Source organism: Hemicordylus capensis, chromosome 5 (assembly GCF_027244095.1).
Source record: "Hemicordylus capensis ecotype Gifberg chromosome 5, rHemCap1.1.pri, whole genome shotgun sequence".
NCBI lineage: Eukaryota > Metazoa > Chordata > Lepidosauria > Squamata > Cordylidae > Hemicordylus > Hemicordylus capensis.
The window spans coordinates 197,372,692-197,397,202 of NC_069661.1; the positions used below are offsets into that span (position 1 = coordinate 197,372,692).

At 41.0% G+C, this 24,511-nt stretch overlaps 1 protein-coding gene across 4 annotated transcripts in view; it reads left to right on the top strand.

Moving 5' to 3' along the window:
- METTL25 (methyltransferase like 25) overlaps positions 1 to 24,511 on the top strand; it is a 128,664-nt gene that overhangs the window by 47,720 nt on the left and 56,433 nt on the right. For all 4 annotated transcript variants that reach the window (XR_008308173.1, XM_053253874.1, XM_053253872.1 and 1 more), the window contains exons 3-5: positions 1,920 to 2,026; positions 8,422 to 9,060; positions 12,969 to 13,113. Coding sequence is in view for 3 of the 4 variants with exons in the window: in XM_053253874.1 (XP_053109849.1) it covers positions 1,920 to 2,026; positions 8,422 to 9,060; positions 12,969 to 13,113 (891 nt within the window). In the remaining variant the exon portion in view is untranslated. The remainder of the gene's footprint in view (positions 1 to 1,919; positions 2,027 to 8,421; positions 9,061 to 12,968; positions 13,114 to 24,511) is intronic.

A 24,511-nucleotide genomic window follows, 5' to 3' on the forward strand; every position in this document is an offset into this window, starting at 1 on the left:
GTGGAGTAGAACATTTTTGCAAGTAAACCAGTCTTGAATGAGGTGCCTGTGATATGTCGTGTTGCAAATGGATAAATGCCTCTTGATGCACATGCAGTTATGTGAGAGTGTTTCTGCAGTCAGTAATGTAATAAACATTTCTACTTTGCCATAATATTGGAAACTTGAAATAGAAGAAAACCTTTCTGCTGTACTTGCATATGGAAAGACTGGGAGGAATGTTAGCTAATGGCTCCCCCCCTCCAGCTCCAGCCTTTTGTTTTGCAATAGATCCTGTTTAGTGGGGGCGGGGTGTGTGTGTGTCCCTGGGTAGTTTTTCAAATGATGTGAGGGGCTGCAGTGAAGGCTGAAAAGCCTCATTCTGCATGCAGGTCTTTATATACAACCCTTACAATTCCAGCCAGTATTTAGGGGGACTTATAGATCTTAATCAATCTCTTCTCTTCTGTACAGCAGAAGTCAATAGCAAAAATGAAAACATGAAATGGCACACTTGTTCATTTTTTGTATTTAGTTTGTTAATATTAAATTCTAGGCCATTATTTGTTAGTTGATAAAATCTTTATTGTTCTTATATGTACTACCAGATGTTCAATAGTGCATGTTTCCCTTGTACTTTGGCTTGGAAAATCTCAGGTTGCTCATGAGCTCAGCAGAGTTTTCCATGCACTTTAAAAATAGTAACAGTTTAGGCATTGTTCCCAGCTTGTTTTTGTAATTAAAGAACAAATAGAGTTATGACTTGATGATCCATTTCTTGATGTTTGACAGTAATACATAAAATGCAACAAGGATTACAAGAATCTGACTACAGAAAAGAATGCTAATTATTTTATTTCCTGAACACGTATAAATTGCTAAAGGCTTTTTCCTGTCATTAACAGCCAGAAATGGCCAGTGTTTATTTCAAAAAATTATCCTATCTGTTAATGGCTGCAAAGACTCCGAACAGGGAGTTTCGCAGTGCCTTTGCCCTCCTATTTCCAGGTTAATAGAAATGACTTTACAAAACTATATAGCAAAAGACCCACCTCAAGTTTGAGAACTATACATGGGCAAATAACTTGTTGAGATGATATTCTTTGCAAATGACCACCATGTCCCTGATTAATCCATCCTGCTGCTGTCTTGTACCTGCAGCATGGCTGCTACTGCATCCAGAGAGTTTGGGTGCGGTTGGTGCCAAAAATGACAATCAAAAATGACAATGTTGCTCAGCTATATTTTGAGCTGAACCTGGAAGTGGGACTGCAGAGGATGGGGCGGGAGCGGAGTGAGAGGGAAGCAACAATGTGGGATCCCTAGTGAGGGCTCATAAGAGGCCCAGGAAATGCCATGAGCGAGAGGAGAGAGGGATAAAAGGATGGTGCTGCTGGCACTGGCAGCAAAGGGGGAAGGCCTGTGCTGCAGAGACCTGACAGCTGCATGATTTGGGCTGGAGGGGGTCTTTCAAAACTCCCAGGCCACAGATCCTCAGCCTAGGGCCAAGGCTAAGCCAGCAGGCCAGCACCAGGGTGGAGTGTGCCTATGAGGTAATATTCCACTGTACCTCAGAGGAACAAATGCCTGAATTCCAGCTAGACAGGGAGGGAAGGTGAAGTGAAACTTTCACATCCCACTTTGGTAAAGCTTGTACTCAACCTTACTATTAAGAACTTATTCAAATGTTTGTTAGCTGTAGGCTTCCTGAGTCCATTCAACATGGAGCTGACTGCATGGTGTGAGGAAGTGGACAGACAACGCAATGTTTATTTCATAAAGACATGTTTCAGTACCATTACATAATGAAAACAAACGTCGGTACCAAGCACAATTAATACTGAGTAACATTGCACTTAGATTTTCTACATAGACAGCCATAAAACTTTTTTAAAATCCTACAGTTCAGTTTGAATTTAATTGAATTTTTTCTTAATTAGATGTAGAGATGAAAACAGATGACTTCATGAAAAATAAGAAGTCGCATGAAGTGCAATTGATGTCAGAGTTAGTAGATGGCATTGCAAAATATTATGGCTTAAAACAGGTAAGATTGAATACTATAATTTTTATTATTATTATTATTATTATTATTATTAATTTAATAATAATAATAATAATAATAATAATAATAATGAAGTATTGTATACTTTTAAAAAGTCATTTGTGTTCAAGTTCTAACCTTTGTTTCCTGTTCAAGGTCAAGATCTGTAGAGGAGCAGCTGCTCATTTTGAGAGGGTAGGACTGTGTAGGAAGCCTTCAGTTAGATTCATTTCTTGCAGATAGAAAGCAGGATTGATCAAACAGCTGAAGAGTCAGAAATCTTGAATTTAAACAAGACATCAGGACCATGGACAGAGTACAAGGAGATGAAGTCAGAACTAAGACCAGCAGCCAGGTAGCTTTAGCTATTGCTCCAGCTCTGCTCAGATAGGTTTATTTCTCAGACCTTAATTTCTCATGAAAATCATTTCATAATTAAAAGTATTACTGTTTCATTAGTATGTTATGGCAGTGAAAGTAGGATACCAGGGCTGTGAGAGCTTTTGGGAAGGAGTCATTGGCATCTGAGTACACTGGAAAGAAGACAATGCTGGGGTTTTGTGAACAGTTAGACAGAGTCCCTGTTTGTGTGTGTATGGGTATGTTATTCTACTTCCCCTTTGGTGGAGAAATCTGCAAAAGCATGTTCTCCAGTGTGCCTCTCAGAATGATCCAGGGAAGATGGTCCTTTAAGTCTTGGAGGCCCTTGGGCTATTTCTCTTTCAAAAAGAGGCTTTCTGAATCTCTGACTCATTCCTGGTCCAGGATTCTTGTGATTTTGTGAACCCAGCCTATTTATGGGAGTCCAAATTATTTCTATAGTGTATCAATGAAGATATGTGGACTCTTTAATTCAAAACTTTTGGCCTATGTTTTCAGTGATGCTGTATTGTTTTTCAAAATTACAAATCCCTGATGCATGAAAATAACATTTTAATTATAGTGAAGTAATCTCTTCCAAGTACAAAAAAACCTGTGTGTGTGTATAAATGAATGAATGTATGTATGTATATATGTTTTAGGAGAGTTTTTTCATATTACATTTTTCATCTCTTCTCATAAAACATAACACAGAATATAAATTACATGAAAATGTAGAGCAATGAAAAAAGAAACACATGGTTTACAACAGCACACATATTTAGGATGCTTTTTAAAGACATGCAGTTTGACCAAAGGACTGAATTTGCCTTTGGTTCTGGTGTATATTGTGGTAGAAAATACGATGCTGCTGTGATAGTTGTATAGCACAGTCACAGAGACGTAAAATGATACTTATTTATGAAATAATTACTTTAAAGCTAGCCAGTTGATAGTTTTTTGTTGTTGACTTTCATAGTTTAGTGACTGTTTGGATACTTTTGATGAAGAAAACCATTGTAATATTATGTTCCATTTTACTGTGAGATTAGTTAGAAGAAGAAGCAACCCTTCATCTATAGTAGCTTTGGACTGTATTATAACCAACCAAGTTGATATTTTACCTTTATTCTCAAGTATCATGAAGTTGCTGGCAACTTACGGCTCAATGCCAGAAGCAAGAAGCATGCCTAAAACTGCCATCCTCCACTCCAGTGATGGATATCTAAGTCTACTTAATTTGTTGCTATCAGCAGTATGGCTACTGAATTCCAGTGGTTGCTCCTTTGCTACTCCCAGTAATACCATAGTCCACAAATTTGCTTGCCATGGCAGAATTGGAAAGCATATCATCTCCAGCCAGAGGAAGGCTTGATATTTTGCCCTTGGGTTTAAAAAAAAAAAATTGTATGTATTTTCCCTATTTGCATTCTACATTCCTGAACTACATTCCTTGAACAGCATCTGCTGTTGTGTCATTAATCCTACAGTCTTCTGATTGACTGAAGCTGTCACCAGCATCCATAAATCTGCTTTTTACTTCCCTCAGTCCATTTAGTTCTTGCTTCTGTGCATGCCTTCATCTGCTGATGTTCTCTGAATCTCCCTCTTAGCATTATCCTGCTTTAGTTTTCCTGTCCCTGCTCTTCTCTTGGTAAGTGCCTTCTGCAGTGTGGCGTACATGTAACTAGTCCCTCATTACTGCTCCCCACCCCAACTTCCCCCATTTCCCACCCAGCTCCTTCAGAGTTGCCCTACTAAGCCTTTTTAGAGAACAACAGTGGCTCTTGATGTATGTTGTAGTGAATTCTTCAGTGAGTGTTTGTTTCATAGGATAGTAGATGGTTATATTTTTATCTGTTCTCTGGGTAACCTTGGGCAAATACATTATAATTTAGAGAAGGGATTGTTTATTTGGCTGGCTGCTTCCAGTTCTGTCTACAGACATTACCTCTGTTAAAAGCATAATGGTTTAGGTGATATCCTGAAAGGACCAGTAGGATGAGTTTCTCTGGAGAAGGCGCTAGCTGATCTTAAAGAGACACAGTTGAACCATGATTGCCTGGACTCTCTGGATATTCCAAATGGTGGTTTCACTGTACCTCAGGGAGAATCTGTCATGGCTCAGACTTCTGACTCAGGAGAGTCAGAGCAGGAATGGGAGGATTCGCCTGCTAGTGAGGGCTCAGAGGCACAGCAACAGGATTTGGCAGGGAGACCAGACTCTGGAGCTGAGGATTCGGAACAGCTGCCAGACATGAATCCTGATGAGGAGGAGGCTGGGATTTCAGCTGTCTTGAGAAGACATCTCAAGAGGAAAGCTCAGTGGGAGTCACGTAGGCACAGGAGATCACAAGAGAGGAAGCAGAAGTACTGACTCAGGGAAGCCTGATTGGCTGCTGGTTCTCTTGAGCCATAAATATTTAGCAGTCTGTTAGCAAATTTTGCTGACCGCAGACCATGTGCTATTTTGAATTCCCAACTTTTCCGAGTTCCAGTTTGCCCTTGTTTGTGCTTCCCTGCTTTGTTCCGTTAATTCCTTGTTCTGGTGTCCTTCGTTATTTTCATTCCTTGCTCTGTGTTTTCTTTTCAGTTACTACTCAGTTATTGTTAGAGGGGGGGTACCTAGTTCAGTTCAGGGGACTTGATTCATTAACTGTTTTCTTTGTGAGCCTTTTGTTTTCCTTTGTGCAGCATCGCTGCTGCTTTCAAAGTTAACTCACAGGGGGAGTGCTGAAGGAGGTTGTAAATCCTGTTGGGTTGGCCAAGCTAACAGATTTACGACAGAATCTGAGGTGATATGGAAAAAGAACTGGGGAATGTGGAAACTGGGAGTATTGAGCAGAAAGAGGAGCCTAAAGTAGGAGAGTGGAAGGGCAGGCACCTGGAGCTGAGTACTGAGAAAGGCTGAGAGGGAGGAGTAAGTGTGACTCGAGTCAAGGCACTTTCTGGAAACTGTGTGTCTAGTCTAGATTCCCTTGCCCAAGCAGATTATCTGCATCCGCTGGAATCTGTGGTGGGGTTCAGTTAACCTCTGGCAGTAACTGACAGCTACAGAAGGGGAGGAAAGAAAAAAGATGTCTCTTTTCTTTCTGTCTTATGGTGGCTTCAGGTAAGGGAAGAAAGGAACAGGCTCTGTAGTTTGGATAGGGAAAAGAACTAAGACCAGCCATATAGCCAGTCCCTTCAACTTCTTTAGTTTATTTTATTCCTAATTTCTTCAACAAATTGTTGTTCATAATTTCCTTGACAAATTTTGTTCTACTAAATAAACATTTATTTGTAATACTAATGCTATACTTCTCCATTTTTCAAAACCATGTAATTACATATTCAGGTTATTTATTTATTTATTTATTTATTTATTTATTTAATTTAACATATTTTTATACCACCCAAAACTTACATCTCTGGGTGGTTTACAACAAGATAAAAACAAAAATAAAACATTAGTTAAAAAAATAAATTTAAAACACAACAATTTAATTTTTTAAAAAGAATATTCTAAAAACAACATTAAAACAAACAAAACAATATCAGTTAAAAGCCTGGGTGAACAGATGTGTCTTCAAAGATTTTTAAAAAGTTCTCAGAGATGGCGAGGCTCTTGTTTCACTAGGGAGCGCATTCCAAAGCCTCAGGGCAGCAACGGAGAAGGCCTGTCCCTGAGTAGCCACCAGACAAACGGGTGGCAAAAGCAGACGGACCTCTCCTGATGATCTCAGTGGGCGGTGGGGTTCATGATGAAGAAGAGACAGGTGGCAGTGGAGTTATACCAAGTGGACTCAGGTGTCAAGGGGATTGTATGAAAGCAAAACACTTTACATATGCAAAATTCTCCTGATGTTTTGTCAGGATTCTTTCCAAACCTGAAACATGTATGTACAGTCTGCTTAGTTTTAAAAAGCAAGCCAAGTATAAATTTTACTTTTTAAATAGATCAATTGTACACTGCCTAGAGATGTACATATCAGGTGGTATAAATATATGATAAATATATTTATACTGCCTGATATAGTTTTTATACCTGTTTTTTAATCACTATAATTGTTTAATTGTTGTTTTAAAATGTTTTTAAATTGTTAATTGTTGTTTTTTAATTTGTTTTAGCTCTTTACTGTTTTAGTGGTTTGTTTTAATTGTAAACCACCCTGAGCCATTTTGGAAGGGCGGTATATAAATCAAATAAATAAATAAAAATAATAAACAAACATGAATGAGAAAATACAAAATCTTTTGTGGCTGCTTGAGCTGGAATGTGTGAGACAAAAAGACTGAAGAATCTTATATGTATGTTTGGTGTTGTTTTTTTAATTACTAAGATATGTTCTCGTTGAGTAACCCAAAGGGATTCTCACAGCTTATAAGATAAAATATAGCAAATCCAAGTTTTAATACCATTAAATCAAAACATACCCCAAATAAAGGGTTTAAAATTTTTTTTTAGTCATTTAATATCAGTTGAACAGTATATATACTGTTGTTATTTTTAGAACTGAAGTCTTAATTCTGACTTGCCATAAAAAAGGTTTTACCTTTTTGCATTAACATTTTTACCTTCTTGCTTACAAGAACTGTATTTGGACATAATACTTAACCCAATAAAGGTTTCATTATGTCTTCAAAATTTCATTTTAACAGTTTATACTTGGCATTGCCTTTCCAAGTTGAGTCAGTGGTATTTCAGCAGGGAATTGTCTTTTCCATTATACTTTTTCTGTGTGTTTAACATAACTTTCATTGCACTTTTCAAAGGGAGACCAGCGCTCACTAAACATAGTGTGGGAGTACAAGCTTTTTTTCTTGATTTAAAAAGTAAATGGAAATGATTTGCCAAGGTAACACTGGCATTTTGACAGACACTAGAGGTCAGTAGAGTATAGTACAAGGAATTTCCTTTTGGAGCCTTAGCGGTTATTTCCTTGCACAGGAGGGGTGAATAACATAGTAGAAGCTATCATGAAGATGCTGGAATAAATGAAATATTGTAAATTACCTTAATACATACTGTTTAATAAGTAGTTTGGAAAGCATTTCATACCTTCCTCTTATCTTGGCTTTGAACAGGCTATTTGGTAGGGATGTTACATTGTTAAGAGGAGAAACTGTTTCAAAAAGGTATATACATGCTCCATTTTTTGTTAAATATTCATATATTAAAAAAATATAATTCTGGTATAACAAGATTCGTATTTTTTTTACACATGAAACCATCAGTCACCTTTCCACTTAGTATTCATTCCCATTTCTTCATGTGTATTTTGAAATATCAATTACTGATACTGGTGTACATGTTATGTAATGTTAGGAGAGCAGAGCAAGAGCTCAGTCCTTGCAAGGAGCTGATAACTGAGCTATGTTTGAGGCTTGCCTTGTGTAAGGAGGGGGAAAGGAGATGTGATTTCTCTTGCCTCTTCACAAAAGCTGTTTTCATTACCAGGAAATATGTCCCTGAGGGCTGCACAGCGCTCCTAACATTGTACAGCAGGATTTCTTAGCCTTGGGCCCCCAGATGTTGTTGGACTACAACTCACATCATCCCCAGACATGGCCTTTGTGGCTGAGGATGATGGGAGTTGTAGTCCAACAACATCTGGAGGCCCAAAGTTAAGAAACCCTGTTGTATATCATGTCAGCCACTAACTTTATGACTTAAGCTAACATTATAACGTCTTTTAGGCCTCCTAAGTGAGGTTTGTTCTTTGTACATGATCAAGAGCTTTGTTAGGTTCAGGAAAACAGAACTTCCATAAAATAATTGTGAGTGCATTGTGTATTAATACTGAAATGCAGGTGCTTTTCATTTTTATTTGGCTTCTTGTACAATCTGAGCAGAGGTGCTCAGTTCAGTTAAATGCTCTGTTTAGTACATGATTCTGTCAATGTTTTTATTTTAAGCTTGAATAGAATTAAGTGAAATTTAGAACCAGTTCTTTGTGTGTGTGTGTGTCTGAATTTCTTTTGTGATAGCTTTATAATTGCCATTTGCTAAGGTAGGCATCTGCTACTTCTTATTCTTTCTCTTATCCATACTCTAGGTGATTGACCTGGGCTCTGGAAAAGGCTACCTGAGCTCCTTCTTGTCCATGCAGTATAATCTGAAGGTTTATGGAATTGATTCCTCGAACACAAACACCCACGGAGCTAATGAAAGAAACAGGAAATTGAAGAAACATTGGAGAGCCTATCAAAGTCGGGCAAGAGCAAATGTCAGAGGTCAAGTGCTGGAAGAGGCAAAGGAAAGGCCAGAGCAAGATAAAGAGAAATGTAAAGCAAATATCAGTGGAAAGCTTTTAAGTACTAATAACAGTCTTCAAAGTCAGACCCAGGTGGCTGCTCCAGATTCCATTCTTTTTGAAACAGCTGATGTTTTTACAGACTCTGAGATGTCTATTACTAACAAACAATATGAACTTCACTCTGGGGCTCAGCTGCAACCCGATGAGAACAACATTCCAGAAAACATGTTTCTAAATATTTTGCCTGCTGATGCTGTAGAAACTGACTGTTCATCCCAAAGTAAGTGTAGGGAGCTCTGTGAAGAGGAAAAAGAAAGGAGGAAGATGGCTTCCCTTAAAGCCAAAGCAAGCAGATCAAAGGAAGACAACATATATTCTCCATTAACATCCTATATCACTGCAGAAACGGAACTCCGTGACATTGTTGCAGATCTGGAGGTTATTCTGTTTGTTATCGTAGTTCATTCTACTAAAACCTGACTTCTGCAATATTTTCTGCAAGAACATGGGTTGAAAATTCTTGTAACCTTGGGCAAGTTAGACATGACTATGTCCCACTGAAATTAATAGGAGCTTGAGTTGCCATATTTTCTCACCAAGAACCTGTGGGTTATCTATTATTTTGGAAATGGAAGGGAGGGGAGGGGCAGGAGCTTAAAGAGATGCTGGCTTTCTTGCAAGAAATTCACAGAGACCGTTTCTCAGGAAGCGTACTGCATTTATTGAACAGGAAGCAAGTTTTAAAAAACACAAATTCAAGCTCAAAATCTGAAATCTGGTATTCTGTCCTGTGCCAAGGCATTTGCTTTAAAGCTGCCTTTTTGCTTTAAAGCTGCCTTTTTGCTTTCCCTTTATGCAAGAACCCAACTTATAAGATTCACTTCCAGAAGTGGCCTTTTACCAACTGTTGCTCTTTGAGCTCCTTTCTTTGGATGAAGTGCCTCTAAGCTTTTGTCCTCTTTCCTCCACTGCGGACAGATTTCTCAGCAACTGCAAACTCACAACCTGTGGCTCTGTTTCCTTTTCCTTTAGCACATTTTATAACTAAGAGCTTAAACTCTACAGTGTACAATTTGCATTTGCCCATTTTTTTTCTGGGAAGTGCTTCCCTGCACTGGAGCTTTTTTTAGAGGATCTCTGGATCACACAGGTTTGAGGAGGTAGTTGGAATGCTCTCTCTCCCCTCTTCCCTCTGTAGGAAGCAGCAGCCACCATCTCACCAGTCTTCTTCTCTACAAGCAGCAAGTATGGGGACTAAAATTTTTAGAGGATCCCTGGAGGTGGCAGAAATGCTCTCTTGCCCTTCGCCCCACTCCTCCCGCCCATAGGAAGCAGCCTCCGCCATCCCAGTCACAATCTCTAGCAAAGTAATGTGCAGGGGAGTTGTTGGGTGCGAGCTTCCTAGTTGACTTATAACAGGGAAGCTAACAAACTGCGGGCTCTAGGCAGGTGTGGGCTCTTGCTGTGGGTGGGAACTATGCATGAAAATATGATAGTGACTAATTTGTCTCATTAATTTCAATGGTGCTTAGTCATGGATGATTCCCATAGTTTTTTAACAGCACAACAAATGAAAATGTGGAGACTGTTTGTTTTTAAAATACTATTATTTAAAAATAACATGTTTTAAAAGCAGCATGTTAAATTATTTCAGAACCACAGGTTTAGGCAAGTGGGACTTTTGTTCATAAATAGTATTTCTCTGCTGTCTGGTTTTCTTGATGCATTGTTGCCTTTGTCTAAACATGCAGTAAACACTGACCTGTATGAAGTAAGCATTCTTAGAAACTTCAAAAGCATATATTTTAAGTAAAAAAATTCCTTTAAGTTGCTGTAGATTTTTCTGCAGGGTGATTTCATTGTATTAACTTATATAACTTACTAGTGTTTTTTAGCCCTTTGGATAACGGGCGCTAGTGGAGCTGTGCGCTCCGGACCACCGCCGCCATTCCCCCTCCCGCCACCCACCGCCGCCCGCGGCTCCGGCCGGGCCCGCCACCCACCGCCGCCCGCGGCTCCGGCCGGGCCCACCACCCACCGCCGCCTGCGGCTCCGGGCGGGCCCACCACTGCCCGGGCCCACCGCCACATCGTTTTCTCCGCCTCCTCGTCCGGCGGCCATCTTGGGCGGCCAGAAGCGGCCGCCCCAAAGAAGCTGGGTAAGTGGCGGCGGCCAGGCCTCTGCCATGGCTCCGCCGCCTCCTCGGCCAGTGTCCCCCGCCGCCGCTTACCCGGCTTCTTCGGGGCGGCCGCTTCTGGCTGCCCAAGATGGCTGCCGGGTACCGGCGAGTGTGTCTCCCTTGCCCTGTTCTGCGCCTGCGCTTCGCGCAGGCGCAGAACAGGGCAGGGAGGCACGGACACACGCTTGGTGTCCGTCCACGGACGGACACCAAGCGTTTTATTAGAGAGGATGATACAGGAGTTTTGGACTTCTAGTTTCACGTTATCTGGAAATTTTTTGCAATATGGGTTGGCACTGCACCAACCTAAAATTTAACCAGAATTGCTAATCCCATTTACATTTTGGGTTTGTGCAGTGCTGACATAGTTGAAAATTTCCAGTTTCTAACAATTGGAATTCAGAAGTCTGTGTGCCTTGCAAATCTCCCGTTTGTCAGTCAGCTGGCCTCACATGGGTTGTGAAAACCCTCCGTTTGATTAATTAAGTTTGTTTCTGTTGGAGATGCAGCTCCTGATGGCATCAACTCAGCACCAGCAACCCTATTGACCACTAGGGGCATTGGGGTAGAGATAGCCAGTGTTCCCTCTAACAGGGATTCCCAGATGTTGTTGACTACAACTTCCAGAATCCCCACACAAAAGCCATTGTAGCTGGGGATTCTGGGAGTTGTAGTTGACAACATCTGGGAATTCCTGTTAGAGGGAACACTGGAGATAGCTAGTAAGGGCATTTCCCCCTCTGACCATGCTTTCTCTACTTTGATTCCCCATTGTTAGACTCATAGTCTCGGGTTTCATTCTCGCACCTGGAGAGACTTCCTTCTCCCTTCTCCTCTTCCTGTATTTAGCTAGCAATTAGGGATGTGCACCAGACTGGTCTGGGGCCATGTTAGAGGCCTCCAAACCAGTCCGGATTGGGGGTGGTCCGGTGGGGGGGGGTATGTAGCTTTAAGGATGGGGGGGTAGTACTTACCCCTCCCCCCACTTTTCCCCCTCCAGCACTCGACTTTTTAGCAAAGTTTTTGGGGCGGCAGCGTTCCTCCCTGCCGCCCCTACTCCCATCGTTGCCTGGCAAAAGGCAAAGTTGAGTGCACACATGCGTCCATTGCGGCACGCGTGCGCCCATTACCATCATGTGCGCACGCCGCACACATTGCATACACAACGTGTGACGTGTGTGGCGCGTGCGGCCACGGGCGCACACGTGCCACAATGGGCACATGTGTGCACTCAACTTCCCCTTTTGCCTGGCAACGGCAGGGGCAGGCGCGGCAGGGTGGAACGCTGCCACCCCAAAAATTTTGCTAAAATGTCGAGCGCCAGAGGGGGAAAAGCGGCAGGAGGGGTAAATACAATCCCCCCCGCCCTTAAAGCTACATACCCCCCCACTGCCGGACCGCGCCTCCGTGGTTCCGTGCACATCCCTACTAGCAACGAGGTATGTGGGTCTTAATCTGTCTCCCCAATGGTTTTCCTAAATAAATTATTTTATTTAGAACTTTAACTCCATGTCTCCAGACAATATTAATTAGCAGTGCACCCTTACCTGTGCACTTCTGCTGTAGCTGGGACAGATAAAGAAATCTCCCTTCCTGAGCTCTCTGTTTCCATTTATGCATTTTGATTAAGATAAAAATGAAGCTTTAGAATCAGAAGCTATGGATTGACATCAGTTCTGAACAGAGTCATAAATAGAGAAATAGGACTATGCTGGTATTTTCATGGATGTGTTGCTTACTGGCTCAAGTTTGTTAATGATTGTCTACAACCCTGGTAAACAACTTATTTTTGTGATCTCTTTGATTAGTCAGGCTGCACCAAGCCCCACCACCTTTGCTGCCATATAACTTTCCAGCAATCCACCCCACTCCCCATCATCGTGGTTAATGCTTCCTTGTACCTCTCCCCGCATGCACACACACACACAGTCACATAATCCTAAGTGATATTAATTTTCCATTCTTTTCCACCTATGGGAGGGAAGCAAGTCAAATGCCCTCCACCTTATATCACCAATGGTACAGAAATATGTTCAAGTGGCGTGACATGTTGTTCACTAGCTTACAATTACAACAACATTTTCTGTGTATGATGGTGATGATGTACAATTAGTGTTTGATACATGATTCACCTTGCTCAGTACTGAACTCTTTGTTTCTGTTCTAGGATTGTGTATTGGTAGGTCTGCATACATGTGGTGATCTTGCTCCAAGCACTCTGCGACTTTTTACTGTTAAACCTGAAATCAAGGCCGTTTGCAGTGTGGGCTGCTGCTACCATCTGCTTTCAGAGGAGCTTGAAACCCTGAAAGGTATAACAATCCTTTGCTAACCCAGTCAAGTAGTCAATGTTTGTTTTTAAAAAATTCTTTAACTAATACATGTCTTTTGTTCCTTTCATTGACTCATTTTTAAATGGTTTTAATTATGTTTTGTAGAAGGCCCACTTCTGAATGCCCTTTGGCTTTCCTGTTTTTGCCACACTCTTCAATATTTGTACTGATCCTAGGCCTATTAATGCAGAATGTTTTAATGTGGTTACAAAAGACATCTGTTTTTACTCCAGCTCAGTCAAAAATATGTGTTTTGTTCATCATTATATTTTCACCCTCATAAAGTTTAAACCAGGTTTTGCCCTTGGCAGTGTAAACAGAGCAACACAACACTAATTTATTATACAGTAAGTTGTACATACATGTCTTTGAGACATTCTTGCTCCTTAGTCACTCCTTCAAAGAAATAGCAACCCAATTTTAGGATAGGGGATTCTGAGAACAGCATCAGTGGATTATTCTTGTAGTGTACATGTTACTTCAAGTGGTTTAGTCCCATATGGAACAGGTCAGCATGAATGAATGTAAAGGAGTGTGTGTGTGTGTGTATGTGTATATATATATATATATAGAGAGAGAGAGAGAGAGAGAGAGAGAGAGAGAGAGAGAGAGAGAGAGAGAGAGTGTCATGTTTATTTACGGTCATAGACCAAAATTTAAGGCATACATAATAATACACATATGATATAATAGTAATATATACAGAGATCCAATATTATCTCATCCTAATCAGCAGTTTCCAGTTTACATAATCTGGTTTACCATCTGTTGTCTAGCATTCTTAGCTGCTAGACAACTTTTGTTTTACATTTTGTTTTACATATTGTTTTACATTTATATCCCACTCCTCCTCCGAGGAGCTCAGAGTGGGGAGTGTGTAAATTATAATTCCCATGTATAATTAGGAAACAAATAACTTCAGATGATTTAACTCTAGGAACATATTTATGTCAGTTTGTAAAGGAACATTCTGTGTACCTAACTATAATCTGTAATAGGGAAAATGCAAATCCAGAACTGTCTTACATATTTTAAAAAGTTTATTTCATTTTTATGGTGGAGAAAAGTTTTGTTTATGTCTGAGACTCTTGAGAATCAGAAATGTAAACTTTAGGGAGATATCATCTGTGCTAGTTTTTTGTAGCAAAAAATTAGAGTCCTGTTGAACCATGTAGCACAATATATTTGCTATTCCTTAAACTTTTGTGGCCTGCAGCCCATTTTGTCAAATGCTTAATTAATGCATATTGCTTCTCCTCCACTTTGCTTTAACCGCCCACCTGGCTTCCTCCTTCTCTGAGAGTTCACCTTCTGTCACTAAAGGAATAGGCATTGGACTTCCAATAGAATCCACTCGCTGGCTCAACCTGCTGATGTCAGAGCACTGGCAAAATGTATGAATATTCTGGCTTCATTGTCAAAACAGTCACACTTGCATAATTTTGCCAGCACTTGTTACCCATATACTTTAATGAGGCAGAAAAACCTTAGTAACCTTTGAACCGATAGTCAAACATTCACCAAACCAACAAAGGATTTCCTTCCTAGATAAACCTGAACAAATTACATCAGAAATTTTCATCAAAATTTGAAAGAAATATATGCCTGGATAAAATTTGTAATAAAGGACCCAAGTATCAATTTTCAGCACTTTTTAACCTGCTATAGCTCTGGCATTTTTAAATCAGATCTTAAGATTAGGCACATTTGTAGACCTCATCAAATAGATCACACACACAGAGTTTCAAGATACTAGCTCAACAGTTGTCATATTTATAAACAAGAATTTTCATGCTTATAATGACAGAACTTTTTTTTTGACTACTCCTTATTCCCATGCCCCTTTAATCAAGATCTAACATTACATGATATATTTTCTAGGAATGTTTCTCAAATGTACCCCAAACTTTTGATGCTGCTGTAAGTTCTAATGGGTTCATGCTGACATGCTGCTTTCTTGAAAATCTTGATTTCAGTGAGCTCTGATAAACTGACAAAAAATAGATTCAAGTACTTTATAATGGAATATTACACTACACTTTGATGTTAGCCAAAAAGCTGAGAAGCGATATAATGGAATATTGAAAGTCTACTTGGCCATGACTCACAGAGTTATGCAAATATAAACCAAATTGAAATCAACAGACAAAAGCATACTTACATTTGTTCCTCTTTCCCCCTACAGGGAGAAGCCAATCAGGAGCCTAGCCTGGCTCTTTGTCTGATTAAATTCAAGATAGAGACACTTTTTAATGTCCAGCTGGCCCTGGCTTGTAACCATTTTGGTGTTTGTTGATGTTCTTCAGCCCAGAGAAATAAGTTAGGACAGAGAAAGTTACATAAGCAAAAGGGGGGTCTCAGTATTATATTAATATAATGTCCCCCATAATACAGCATAGATGTTATCATCTCTTTTTGTTTTTTTATAATTTCCTAAATCATCTAGATATGATTATGCTTGACATGTCAAACTAGTTCTTATGATCGGTTTTAGCAAGTCACAAACGGCCCAAGGCTTTTGCAAGGCAGTAAACAGCTTCAAGGCTGGGAGAGAGGGTGAGGGGAAATTCTCCTTCTTCCCAGACTCTCAAGAATAGCATTTCTGTTCACTGGCCTGGCTTAGAGGGAAAAAATCAAAGTCAGGATTCAGCTTCCTGCCAAAATGACAATTCAGAGACAGGCCTCAATCTAGCCTTTTGGCTTTTGGGGGTCTCAGAGCAGGCCCTGGTTCTTAAAAAGTGGTCCACCCACCTGTTTGTATCATGAAGAATTTGATTGTTGTGTGCATAACCCTCTTGAAACAATGAAAGAATCATCTTCCCTCTCCCATAGTATCTCTATTTAAAAACAAGTGCTTTGATACCATGGCAACTTTAAAGGACATTTAAAGCCTTGAATGGCTTAAGTCTAGGTTACCTGAGAGAGCGCCTTCCTCTGCAAGATCCCCACTGCACATTAAGATCATCAGGAGGGTCCATCTTTGGATGCCACCAGTTCATCTGGGGGCAGCCTGGGATTGGGCCTTTTCAGTTGTCATTTCTGCACTTGGTACACCTTCTGCACTTTACTGTGCACACATTTGGTGAGTTCCCCGCTACCAGCCTGCATCTCATGGCGCAGCAGCACTCACTGCTTACTGAAAGGTTGCAACCCCTGCCCACCCACCCCGCTTCACAGTGCTTCTCTACCTTTGAAGTTTATTCTGTGAGAGTATTCCTCCCCGTACCTCCTTGTTGCTTTTCTGTCTCTCTCTCCTGGCTCCTTCTCAAACTTCATTTCAGTTTTTGATACCTGGCTCACTTCTCTCTCTCTCAGAACACATCTGCATTTGGTCATTTTAGCATTCATGTGAATGATTCCTTGGGCCCAGCTGCTTCCACCTCCTATCTCTAACCTCCGCCTTTGATCTCTGACTTTGAACAAGCTCCTTCATGTGCTGCCTTGGGCACTCTCTTGATCTTGTCTTCTTCAAGAACTGCTCTGTCTCTGACTTCTGTACTGCTGAATTCCACTTTCTGATCATTAGCATCGTCCCATCAACACTGCATACAACCCTCCCAAGCTCTGCTTCCTGATTCTTCTATGATGTGCAGTCTGTTAATGCAGTGGTTTTCTCTCAGTAGTGGAAGCACTGTCCTTTCCCCACTCCTGTTTCACCACTTCACCCTCCTTAGTTTCTGCACTTTGCATCTTCAGTTCACCCCTGTGGTAAAGTCTTGACATTTTGCACCACAGTCTACCAACAAGCTACCCTCCCTTTTCATTCCCCGACTGGCTCACTGCCTCTGTTCTGCATCGTTGTTCATTCTCTCATGCAGCTGAATGTGTTTGGAGGGGAACAAAAGAGTTGGCTGATCATGTTTACTATAAATTCATCCTCTTCTTCTCATCTGCCATACCATAGTACTACTTCTCTCTGATCCACACCAGCACTAAAAACCCTTGGTGCCTCTTGTCTATATTTGATGCCTTGCTAAGGCCTGCTGCTTTCCCTCTCTCTTGTTGCTCTCTGAGAGAGAGCATGCCTCTTTCTTCAGTGCAAAATTGATCTTTCAAACTCTAATCTTTCTTTTGTTGTCACCCTCATACTTCCGGTTCTCTGTCTTCCTTCACTTCTTTCAACCTTTTCTTCCTCACCCCTCAGTCTCATGTGATGAGCTTCCTACCCCTCATTGCATACTTCCACATGCCCCCTTGAGCCTGGCCCCCATTCCCCCTACATGGACTCCTGGTTACCATGTCTGCTGCCATTATCTCTCACCTCCACCAACCTCTCAATCTCTCTCTCTCTTTCTCCTGACTCCTCTTTGGCTGCATTCAAACATGCCACTGTCTCCCCTAGTCCTAAAAAATCATCCTTTGGCCCATTCTTCCTCTCCAACTTGATCCTTACATTTTCCTTTTAAATTGCTCATTTCAGCTCTCACATCCCATTACACTCCTGTCCATAACCTTCACTCCTTCGTCTCTGTCGCCCCAAACTATCCAAATGACTCCTGATCCCTCAAATGACTCTGCCCTTTCTTCTTGCTGTTATGCTTGGAGCTGCCTGTCAGGAGAGGAGAGCTGGTCTTGTGGTAGCGAACATGACTTGTCCCCTTAGCTAAGCAGGGTCCACCCTGGTTGCATATGAATGGGAGACTAGAAGTGTGAGCACTGTAAGATATTTCCCCTTAGGGGATGGAGCTGCTCTGGGAAGAGCACTTAGGTTCTGAGTTCCCTCCCTGGTATCTCCAAGGTAGGGCTGAGAGAGGTTCCTTCCTGCAACCTTGGAGAAGCCACTGCCAGTCTGTGTAAACAATTCCGAGCTAAATGGACTTATGGTCTGACTCAATATATAGCAGCTTCCTATGTTCCTGTGTAACAGCTGTGTGATGCCTCCTCTGTTACTTCCTTTTAAACCACCCAGAGACACAAGTTTAGGGTGGTATAGAAATATGTTAAAATAATTAAATAAATAAAACTCACCTCTTCTGTGAAGCCTTTGGCACAATGCCTTAATCCCAATTCACTAGTGCAATGTTCTTCATTGTAATGCGCACGAGCCAGTGGTGGCTGCCATCAACCCTAAATGCAAGACCCTGATTAATTGTTTGACTTCTTCAACCAAAGCTGAATACTCTCCACAGTCCCTCTGGCACCATGTGGAGGTGACCATTCGCACTGTTGGGTTTTGTACTTTGCGCAGCAGTGTTGGGCTCATTTGAAAGGAATGGCGCCCCCTTGAGCCCCTGCACTGTAACTGCACTTTCCAGCACTTTCTCCATAGAGCTCCTAAGAGTAGGCTCTGTCTCTCTTAAAGGGCCCACTGAGAAAGCACAGTACTGTGCTGAGCACAGTGGGAAATGGCACTCACATAGAAGATTTTTTGCCAAAGTGGCCCCTGCTTGAAAAATAGTGAAGATCTGTGCCTTGGCATAACTAAATTTACATGCATCTAACGAACAACTGTATATTTTCCCCGGGTTCCATTTCACATACTTTCGTCCATTTTTCTCTGTTTCAATAGCAACATTGTGAAACCCTTTGGGCAATGATATGTTATCTCATCCACATGGATGGTGCCTAACTCTGGGTCTCTCACTCAGTGGCTAACAGCAAGAGAAACAAAGGGAGGAAGCAATGGAACTGTGTCCTTCCATGGCTTCTGAAATGGTCTCTGAGGATTGTGTAGCACTCAGGGTCATAGTTTCGGAAGGCACAGGGCACTTCCAAAGGCAGGGAATATTGCTCAAAATCACTCCCCTGCATGTGGGTATAGAAACAGTGGGGAAGCCTTCAGCCATGAGGATGTAGCTCCCATTGTGTACTTACTCCCATTTCTCTGGATGTCAGCCAATATATTTTTTAAATTCCCTGCCCCTGTTTATATGATTTGTTTTCTGCAAATACAGTCACTTCTATTGAAAGCACTCTTGTTTCAAAGATGTTTAGAATCAGCTTGACAATCTTTTATCGTCTTGGCTATTCACTTCCTATATTTTGCTAAGTGTGTCGCTAAGTACCAATCCAGATCTGTGTTAAGTCTTGCGAGTAGTGTTCTTGCACAACTAATGAAGAAAAGTGGCTTATTTGCTCTTTACATTAATTTGTTTAGATCTACTTAAGTAGGGCATGTATACTGTGATCTTAAAGGGCACAATCCCAGTCCTTATGACTTTACATTTAGTACTTGTATTTCATAGTAAGAAGTCACCTTTTCTGTTGAAGTACTTAATTAAAATGATTAATTGCATATGTTTAGTATGCAAGATCTTATAACAGACCTGTCATACAATTTTTACATGAAAATGATGAATGTTAGATTTTGTCTTGCAAATGTAATTTCAAAATCTGTTTTCATTTTTCAACTTGTCTTGATAGTCATGTACTATATTTTATATATGCATGATTTTGAGAGTAAATCGCATATTTGGGTTTTAGATTAAAGAAGCTTTTACATTCTAGAAGATAAGCTACTTGATTTTTTTTTAAAAAAACAGTTGATTGTCAGATGTGTGCTGTGCATTATAAACTATACAACATTTTAAAAACCAGAATCAAATATTTCTTGGCAGGCAAATATTTGCAGTGATGCAACCAACATGCACAGGCAGCTCTTGGGTCTGCTTTATGGAGCTTATCATAATATTTTATATAGTGTGGTCTGGCACTTGATCTTCATTTTGAGAGGCTGACAATACCACATGGGCATTACCTTAAAGCCAAATTATCGCTGCAGACCAGATGCATGATGTTGTTCAGATCTTTTATGATTTTCTGGACCTACAACCTGGAGATCACATAGCGCAAGTTATTCAGTGAATGCGTAGCACGTTGTATCTTTCAGGCTTTCTTTAATGTCATATCATGAAGTTATCATGCACTCCAGGGAGGGATGCTTGTTGATCATTTGTTTGAATTATTATAGTTTGCTATATTATGATTGCTTTTAATAGTAGATTTATATGAATTGTTAGGGGATTACCTGTTTTATTGTCATATGTATTGGTACTGATTGTTTCAATTTGTGTCATTTTATTAGTTGTAACGTGTGTTGAGTATATTTCTATACAGAAAAACTATACAAATAAAGTTTATGACTCTTTGAGGTCATTCACACAATCACAAGAGGGTATGCTGGGGGGAAGGCAGGAGCCTACCTGCCTTCTGCCAAGCGACCATTAGCCCATCAGAGTTCGGTCACCTGCGCCCCCACATGAGCGGCGGTGAGCCCAGTGGCAATCGGGAGGGGGAAAGCAAGCTGGGACTACCAGGCACCTCACAGTACTCTTGTGCAGATACTTAAAAACCCATGCACAGCACTACTTTCATTGGAAACAAAATTTCATGTGAACTGTTTTAAGTAAGATTGCTCTTGTCCAACTCTGCCAGGGTTGCCTTCCACGTAGGGGTGTGCACAAAACCAGAAAACCCGGTTCAGTTCAAGTAGAACCAAACAAACTGAACTGGGTCCAGTCTGGTTCTATGCGCACTAGAACTGCGCCTGGTCTGGCTCTAGTCTAAACCAGTTAAGTAAAAAGTCAAGGTGTACTTAGCACCATTGCTGGGCTTCAGGAGGGGTGCTGTTATGGCCACAGGGGGATCTCCTGGTGTCCCACCACTCCGGGTCATTTTTGGCCCTTTACGGGCCATTTTTTACCTATCACTGACTTGCCTGCAGTGGCGCTGGCCATTTTGGAGGCCATCATGCATGCCCAGTGTACCTCTGATGGCCATCCCCGAAATGGTCCTAAAACGTCCTGAAAAGAGTAAAAAATGACCGCAGGGGGGGCGGCATGGGGAGGGGACATCAGGAGACAAACACCCCCGGCAGTCGCAACGGCACCTCCTGGAGCCTGGCAATGGCAGTAAGTTCAACCTTTAAAAAACTTTTTAACAAAACCCTTCCCGGCCCGACAAAGTTGAGCCAGTTTGCACATCCCTACTTGCATATGCACAGAAGCCCCGGTGGGTCTCTAACACTGGTGTTACACTGCACTGAATGTCTGCTGTTATTATTTAGCATTAAACTAAGGAAACATTAGGAATAAAGTAGAATCTACCTGAAAGAAGGTCAATAAAAACCAAGCTACTCCTGCCATTACACTCCCCACCCCCTTTTAATTCAGTCACTAATGTGCTAGCCAACCTTGAACACAATTTTTGTGACTACCTCCCAGGTAATAATCTTTGTAATTAAACAGCTGATTAGCTATTGGTGCCAGCCTTGAGAATTCAGCTGTGTATGCGATATAGGTTCCATATCAACTCACCCTTCACTATCTTTGGCCTGGTTTCCAAAGCAATTCCTGCCAATAAGTGTGTGATTAATACAGAGGGTTTTTTCCTTCAATGTACTTGGCAGACCCTGGGTAATTACCTCACACTGACAGCTGTATCTGATCTCCAGTCATTCATATATTACTGGCAGACTTGGCACAAAAGCCTTGGGGTGTTCTGTTGCTTCCCAGAAGTGGTTAGAAATAGAGCCTTGAACATATTCTTCATGCTTTTTAAATTTTCACTTATTTTGTGGGAACAAAGATTGTAAGCATTTGTGCACAATTACAAAAATACAATCTGGATGCACGTTAAAGTGAAAGTTTGGCTGATGTTGAGAATAGGGAAAAGGAACCTCTGTCTTTTTCAGTAAGATGATTAAGAGCTCATATGGCTTTTTATTTGGAATGGTTATAAAATATATGTAAACAGTGGCAGACAATCCTCTTTCTGCCAGTGCTGAAACCATCTTAGAACTTTTAAGAATACAAAAATATTTAGATCTATAGTTTCCTGGTTCCTCCCATCCCCAAATAATGAACTCTGGACTTTATGTTAAACAGGCAATGTATTCCTTTCCCCCTTCGAAATGCACATTTATGTTTCTTAAAGTTTTCTTGCTACAAAACTCTATAGTGCTTTCAGTTCAAATTTATTGTTGCTCTTTATTTATGTAAATCAAGCTAGGGCTTTAAATAGCATATATATCTTATTGTTGAGTAGCATATTGTAGACAGTCCAGGGTCATAAAGACATTACTTCTCTAAATCATTTACCTCAGAATATCCTCATTGTATAAATGAGACTGTTCCAAAGTAAATATTTATCTTTGACCTGAATCCTTAACAAAAAAATTATTTATATAAATCTTCCAATACAGTATAGAGAGGTAATTCACATAATCAAAACAGGTGTTCTACCTGGGTTTGGGAGCTGCGTGTGCTCCCAACGTTTGGTTGTGTGGAAGCAAGGAAAGAGGAAAACCCGGGTAGAAGTGATTGGGGCCATTCACACAACTGGATGGGCATGGTGGGAAGGCTGCATGAATCTTCCCTTAGGAACATAGAAAGCTTCCTTATACTGAGTCAGACCACAGGTCCATCTCACTCAGTATTGTGTACACAGACTGACAGCGGCTTCTCCAAAGTTGCAGGCAGGACTCTCAGCCCTATCTTGGAGATGCGAGGGAAGGAACTTGGAACCTAGATGCTCTTCTCAGAACGGCTCCATCCCCTAAGGAGAATATCTTACAGTGCTCACACTTCTAGTCTCCCTTTAATATGCAATCAGTGCAGACCATGCTTAGCTAAGGGGACAAATCACTACCACAAGACCAGCTCTCTTCCTTCCCCCCAGACAGTCCATGGCATGTTGCTGGTAGCACAGATAGTGCCCCCAGATGATCCACTGTGCCAGGCAATGCAGCGCTCCGGAGGCCAGAACAACGTATGACTTTATTAACTGTTTACAGTCCTGATGGGACAATCCTATTGAAATAACAGCACTGAATTAGCATATACTGAAGAACCTGTAGTTCACTCCCCCTCCACCAACCCTTTCAGCAGCAGAGAACATTGGGAGAGGAAGTGAGGAGAAAACCTGATGCCCAGGGAGTACCTACTAAGGATCTGTTTGATTTTACACTTATTAATAAAGTGATAGAATGTGAAAGCATAGGATGTCTTGTCTCCAGAGGAACTGCATCTTTAACAGAAAATTAATTACTGTTACATCTGTATTCAGTCATTTGTTGAACCAAAGTGCTAGTGGTTATTAGCGCTTTAGTTCACTTGTACTATGTCAGGTCTCTTGTTTGGTTTATAGCGTTAGTGCTGAAAGTGTGTCATTGAACCTGAATGGAACAGATGCTCTGATGGGCTGCTTTTTGTTCCTTTTTGTATGGCTGTGACTTTGCTGTACAAATAGATGATATTCTTAAGCTATTAGGCAAGCAACCGGTGCATTTTTGTTTTCAAATACTAAGCAAGGCTATATTCGTTTTCAGTGTAGATTAGTTGCTTTAGGCAAATTTACATGTAGGAAGTTTGAGTTTTACTTGAGTGGTATCCCTTTAATAAATGTGTCAATAGTTTTATTTCAGTAGACAAGGACAGTTTTTATAATTTTCTGTCAAATGCTCCATAAAAATCTATTTTTGGAAAGTTTCTTGAATGTTGAATGTGTTTGCATCAATAGATATTGAATGAACACTTAGAAGCAAGCCTTCTTTCTCCCCTTTGTGACCAGCCTATTGATCTGCATTGTAATTAGCTTGTGGTGAAGAGTATGAAATATTGTTCTTTTTAAAATCCAATGAGAGTTTTAATCATTTTAGAAGAGTACAAATTATTCTTTGAGCCTGAGTCTTGGAACCCCTTAACAAAACCAACACCAGAATATTTTTGTGTGCAGTGTTCTTTTTCTGCAACATATTCTTTCAAATATCTTTTGAATATGCATATCGCTCTCTCTTACTCAACATGATTAAGCATGGGAAAGAGTTAAGCACTCTTGTGCCACACTTGCCTTCCCCCCCACAATCCTCACTGCTGAGAACAGAGCAAGGAAGGATGGGCAGTCTAATTCCCACATGCCAACAATGAGTTCCTGTCCCTCTTTCCATCATTTTTGTCTCTAGCTCATTCTTGGCCACCTTTCCAAAGAACCTTCTACCTTGTTGAACCTTCTACCTGAGTGTATTACGAGAGCTATTGTTTTAAGTCATTTGTAAAGTAAGGTTGTGCCTTCGAATTGGAGTTAACTCCTGGCGACCACAAAGCCATGTGGTTTTCTTTGGTAGAATAATACAGGAGGGGTTTACTATTGCCATCTCCTGCGCGGTATGAGATGATGCCTTTCAGCATCTTCCTATATCGCTGCTGCCTGATATCGCTGTTTCCCATAGTATGGGAAACATACCAGCGGGGATTCGAACTGGCAGCCTCTTGCTAGCTAGGCAGGTTATTTCCCTGCTGCGCCATTAGGTGTTTCAAGTCATTTGTAGCTATGTTTAATTAATAAAATGGATTGACTGATTGGTGGGGCTGAGAACAACATTTCTGGGAGCTGAGACTCTTGAATGACTTGATGCCATAATATTTGTACAAATAGATTT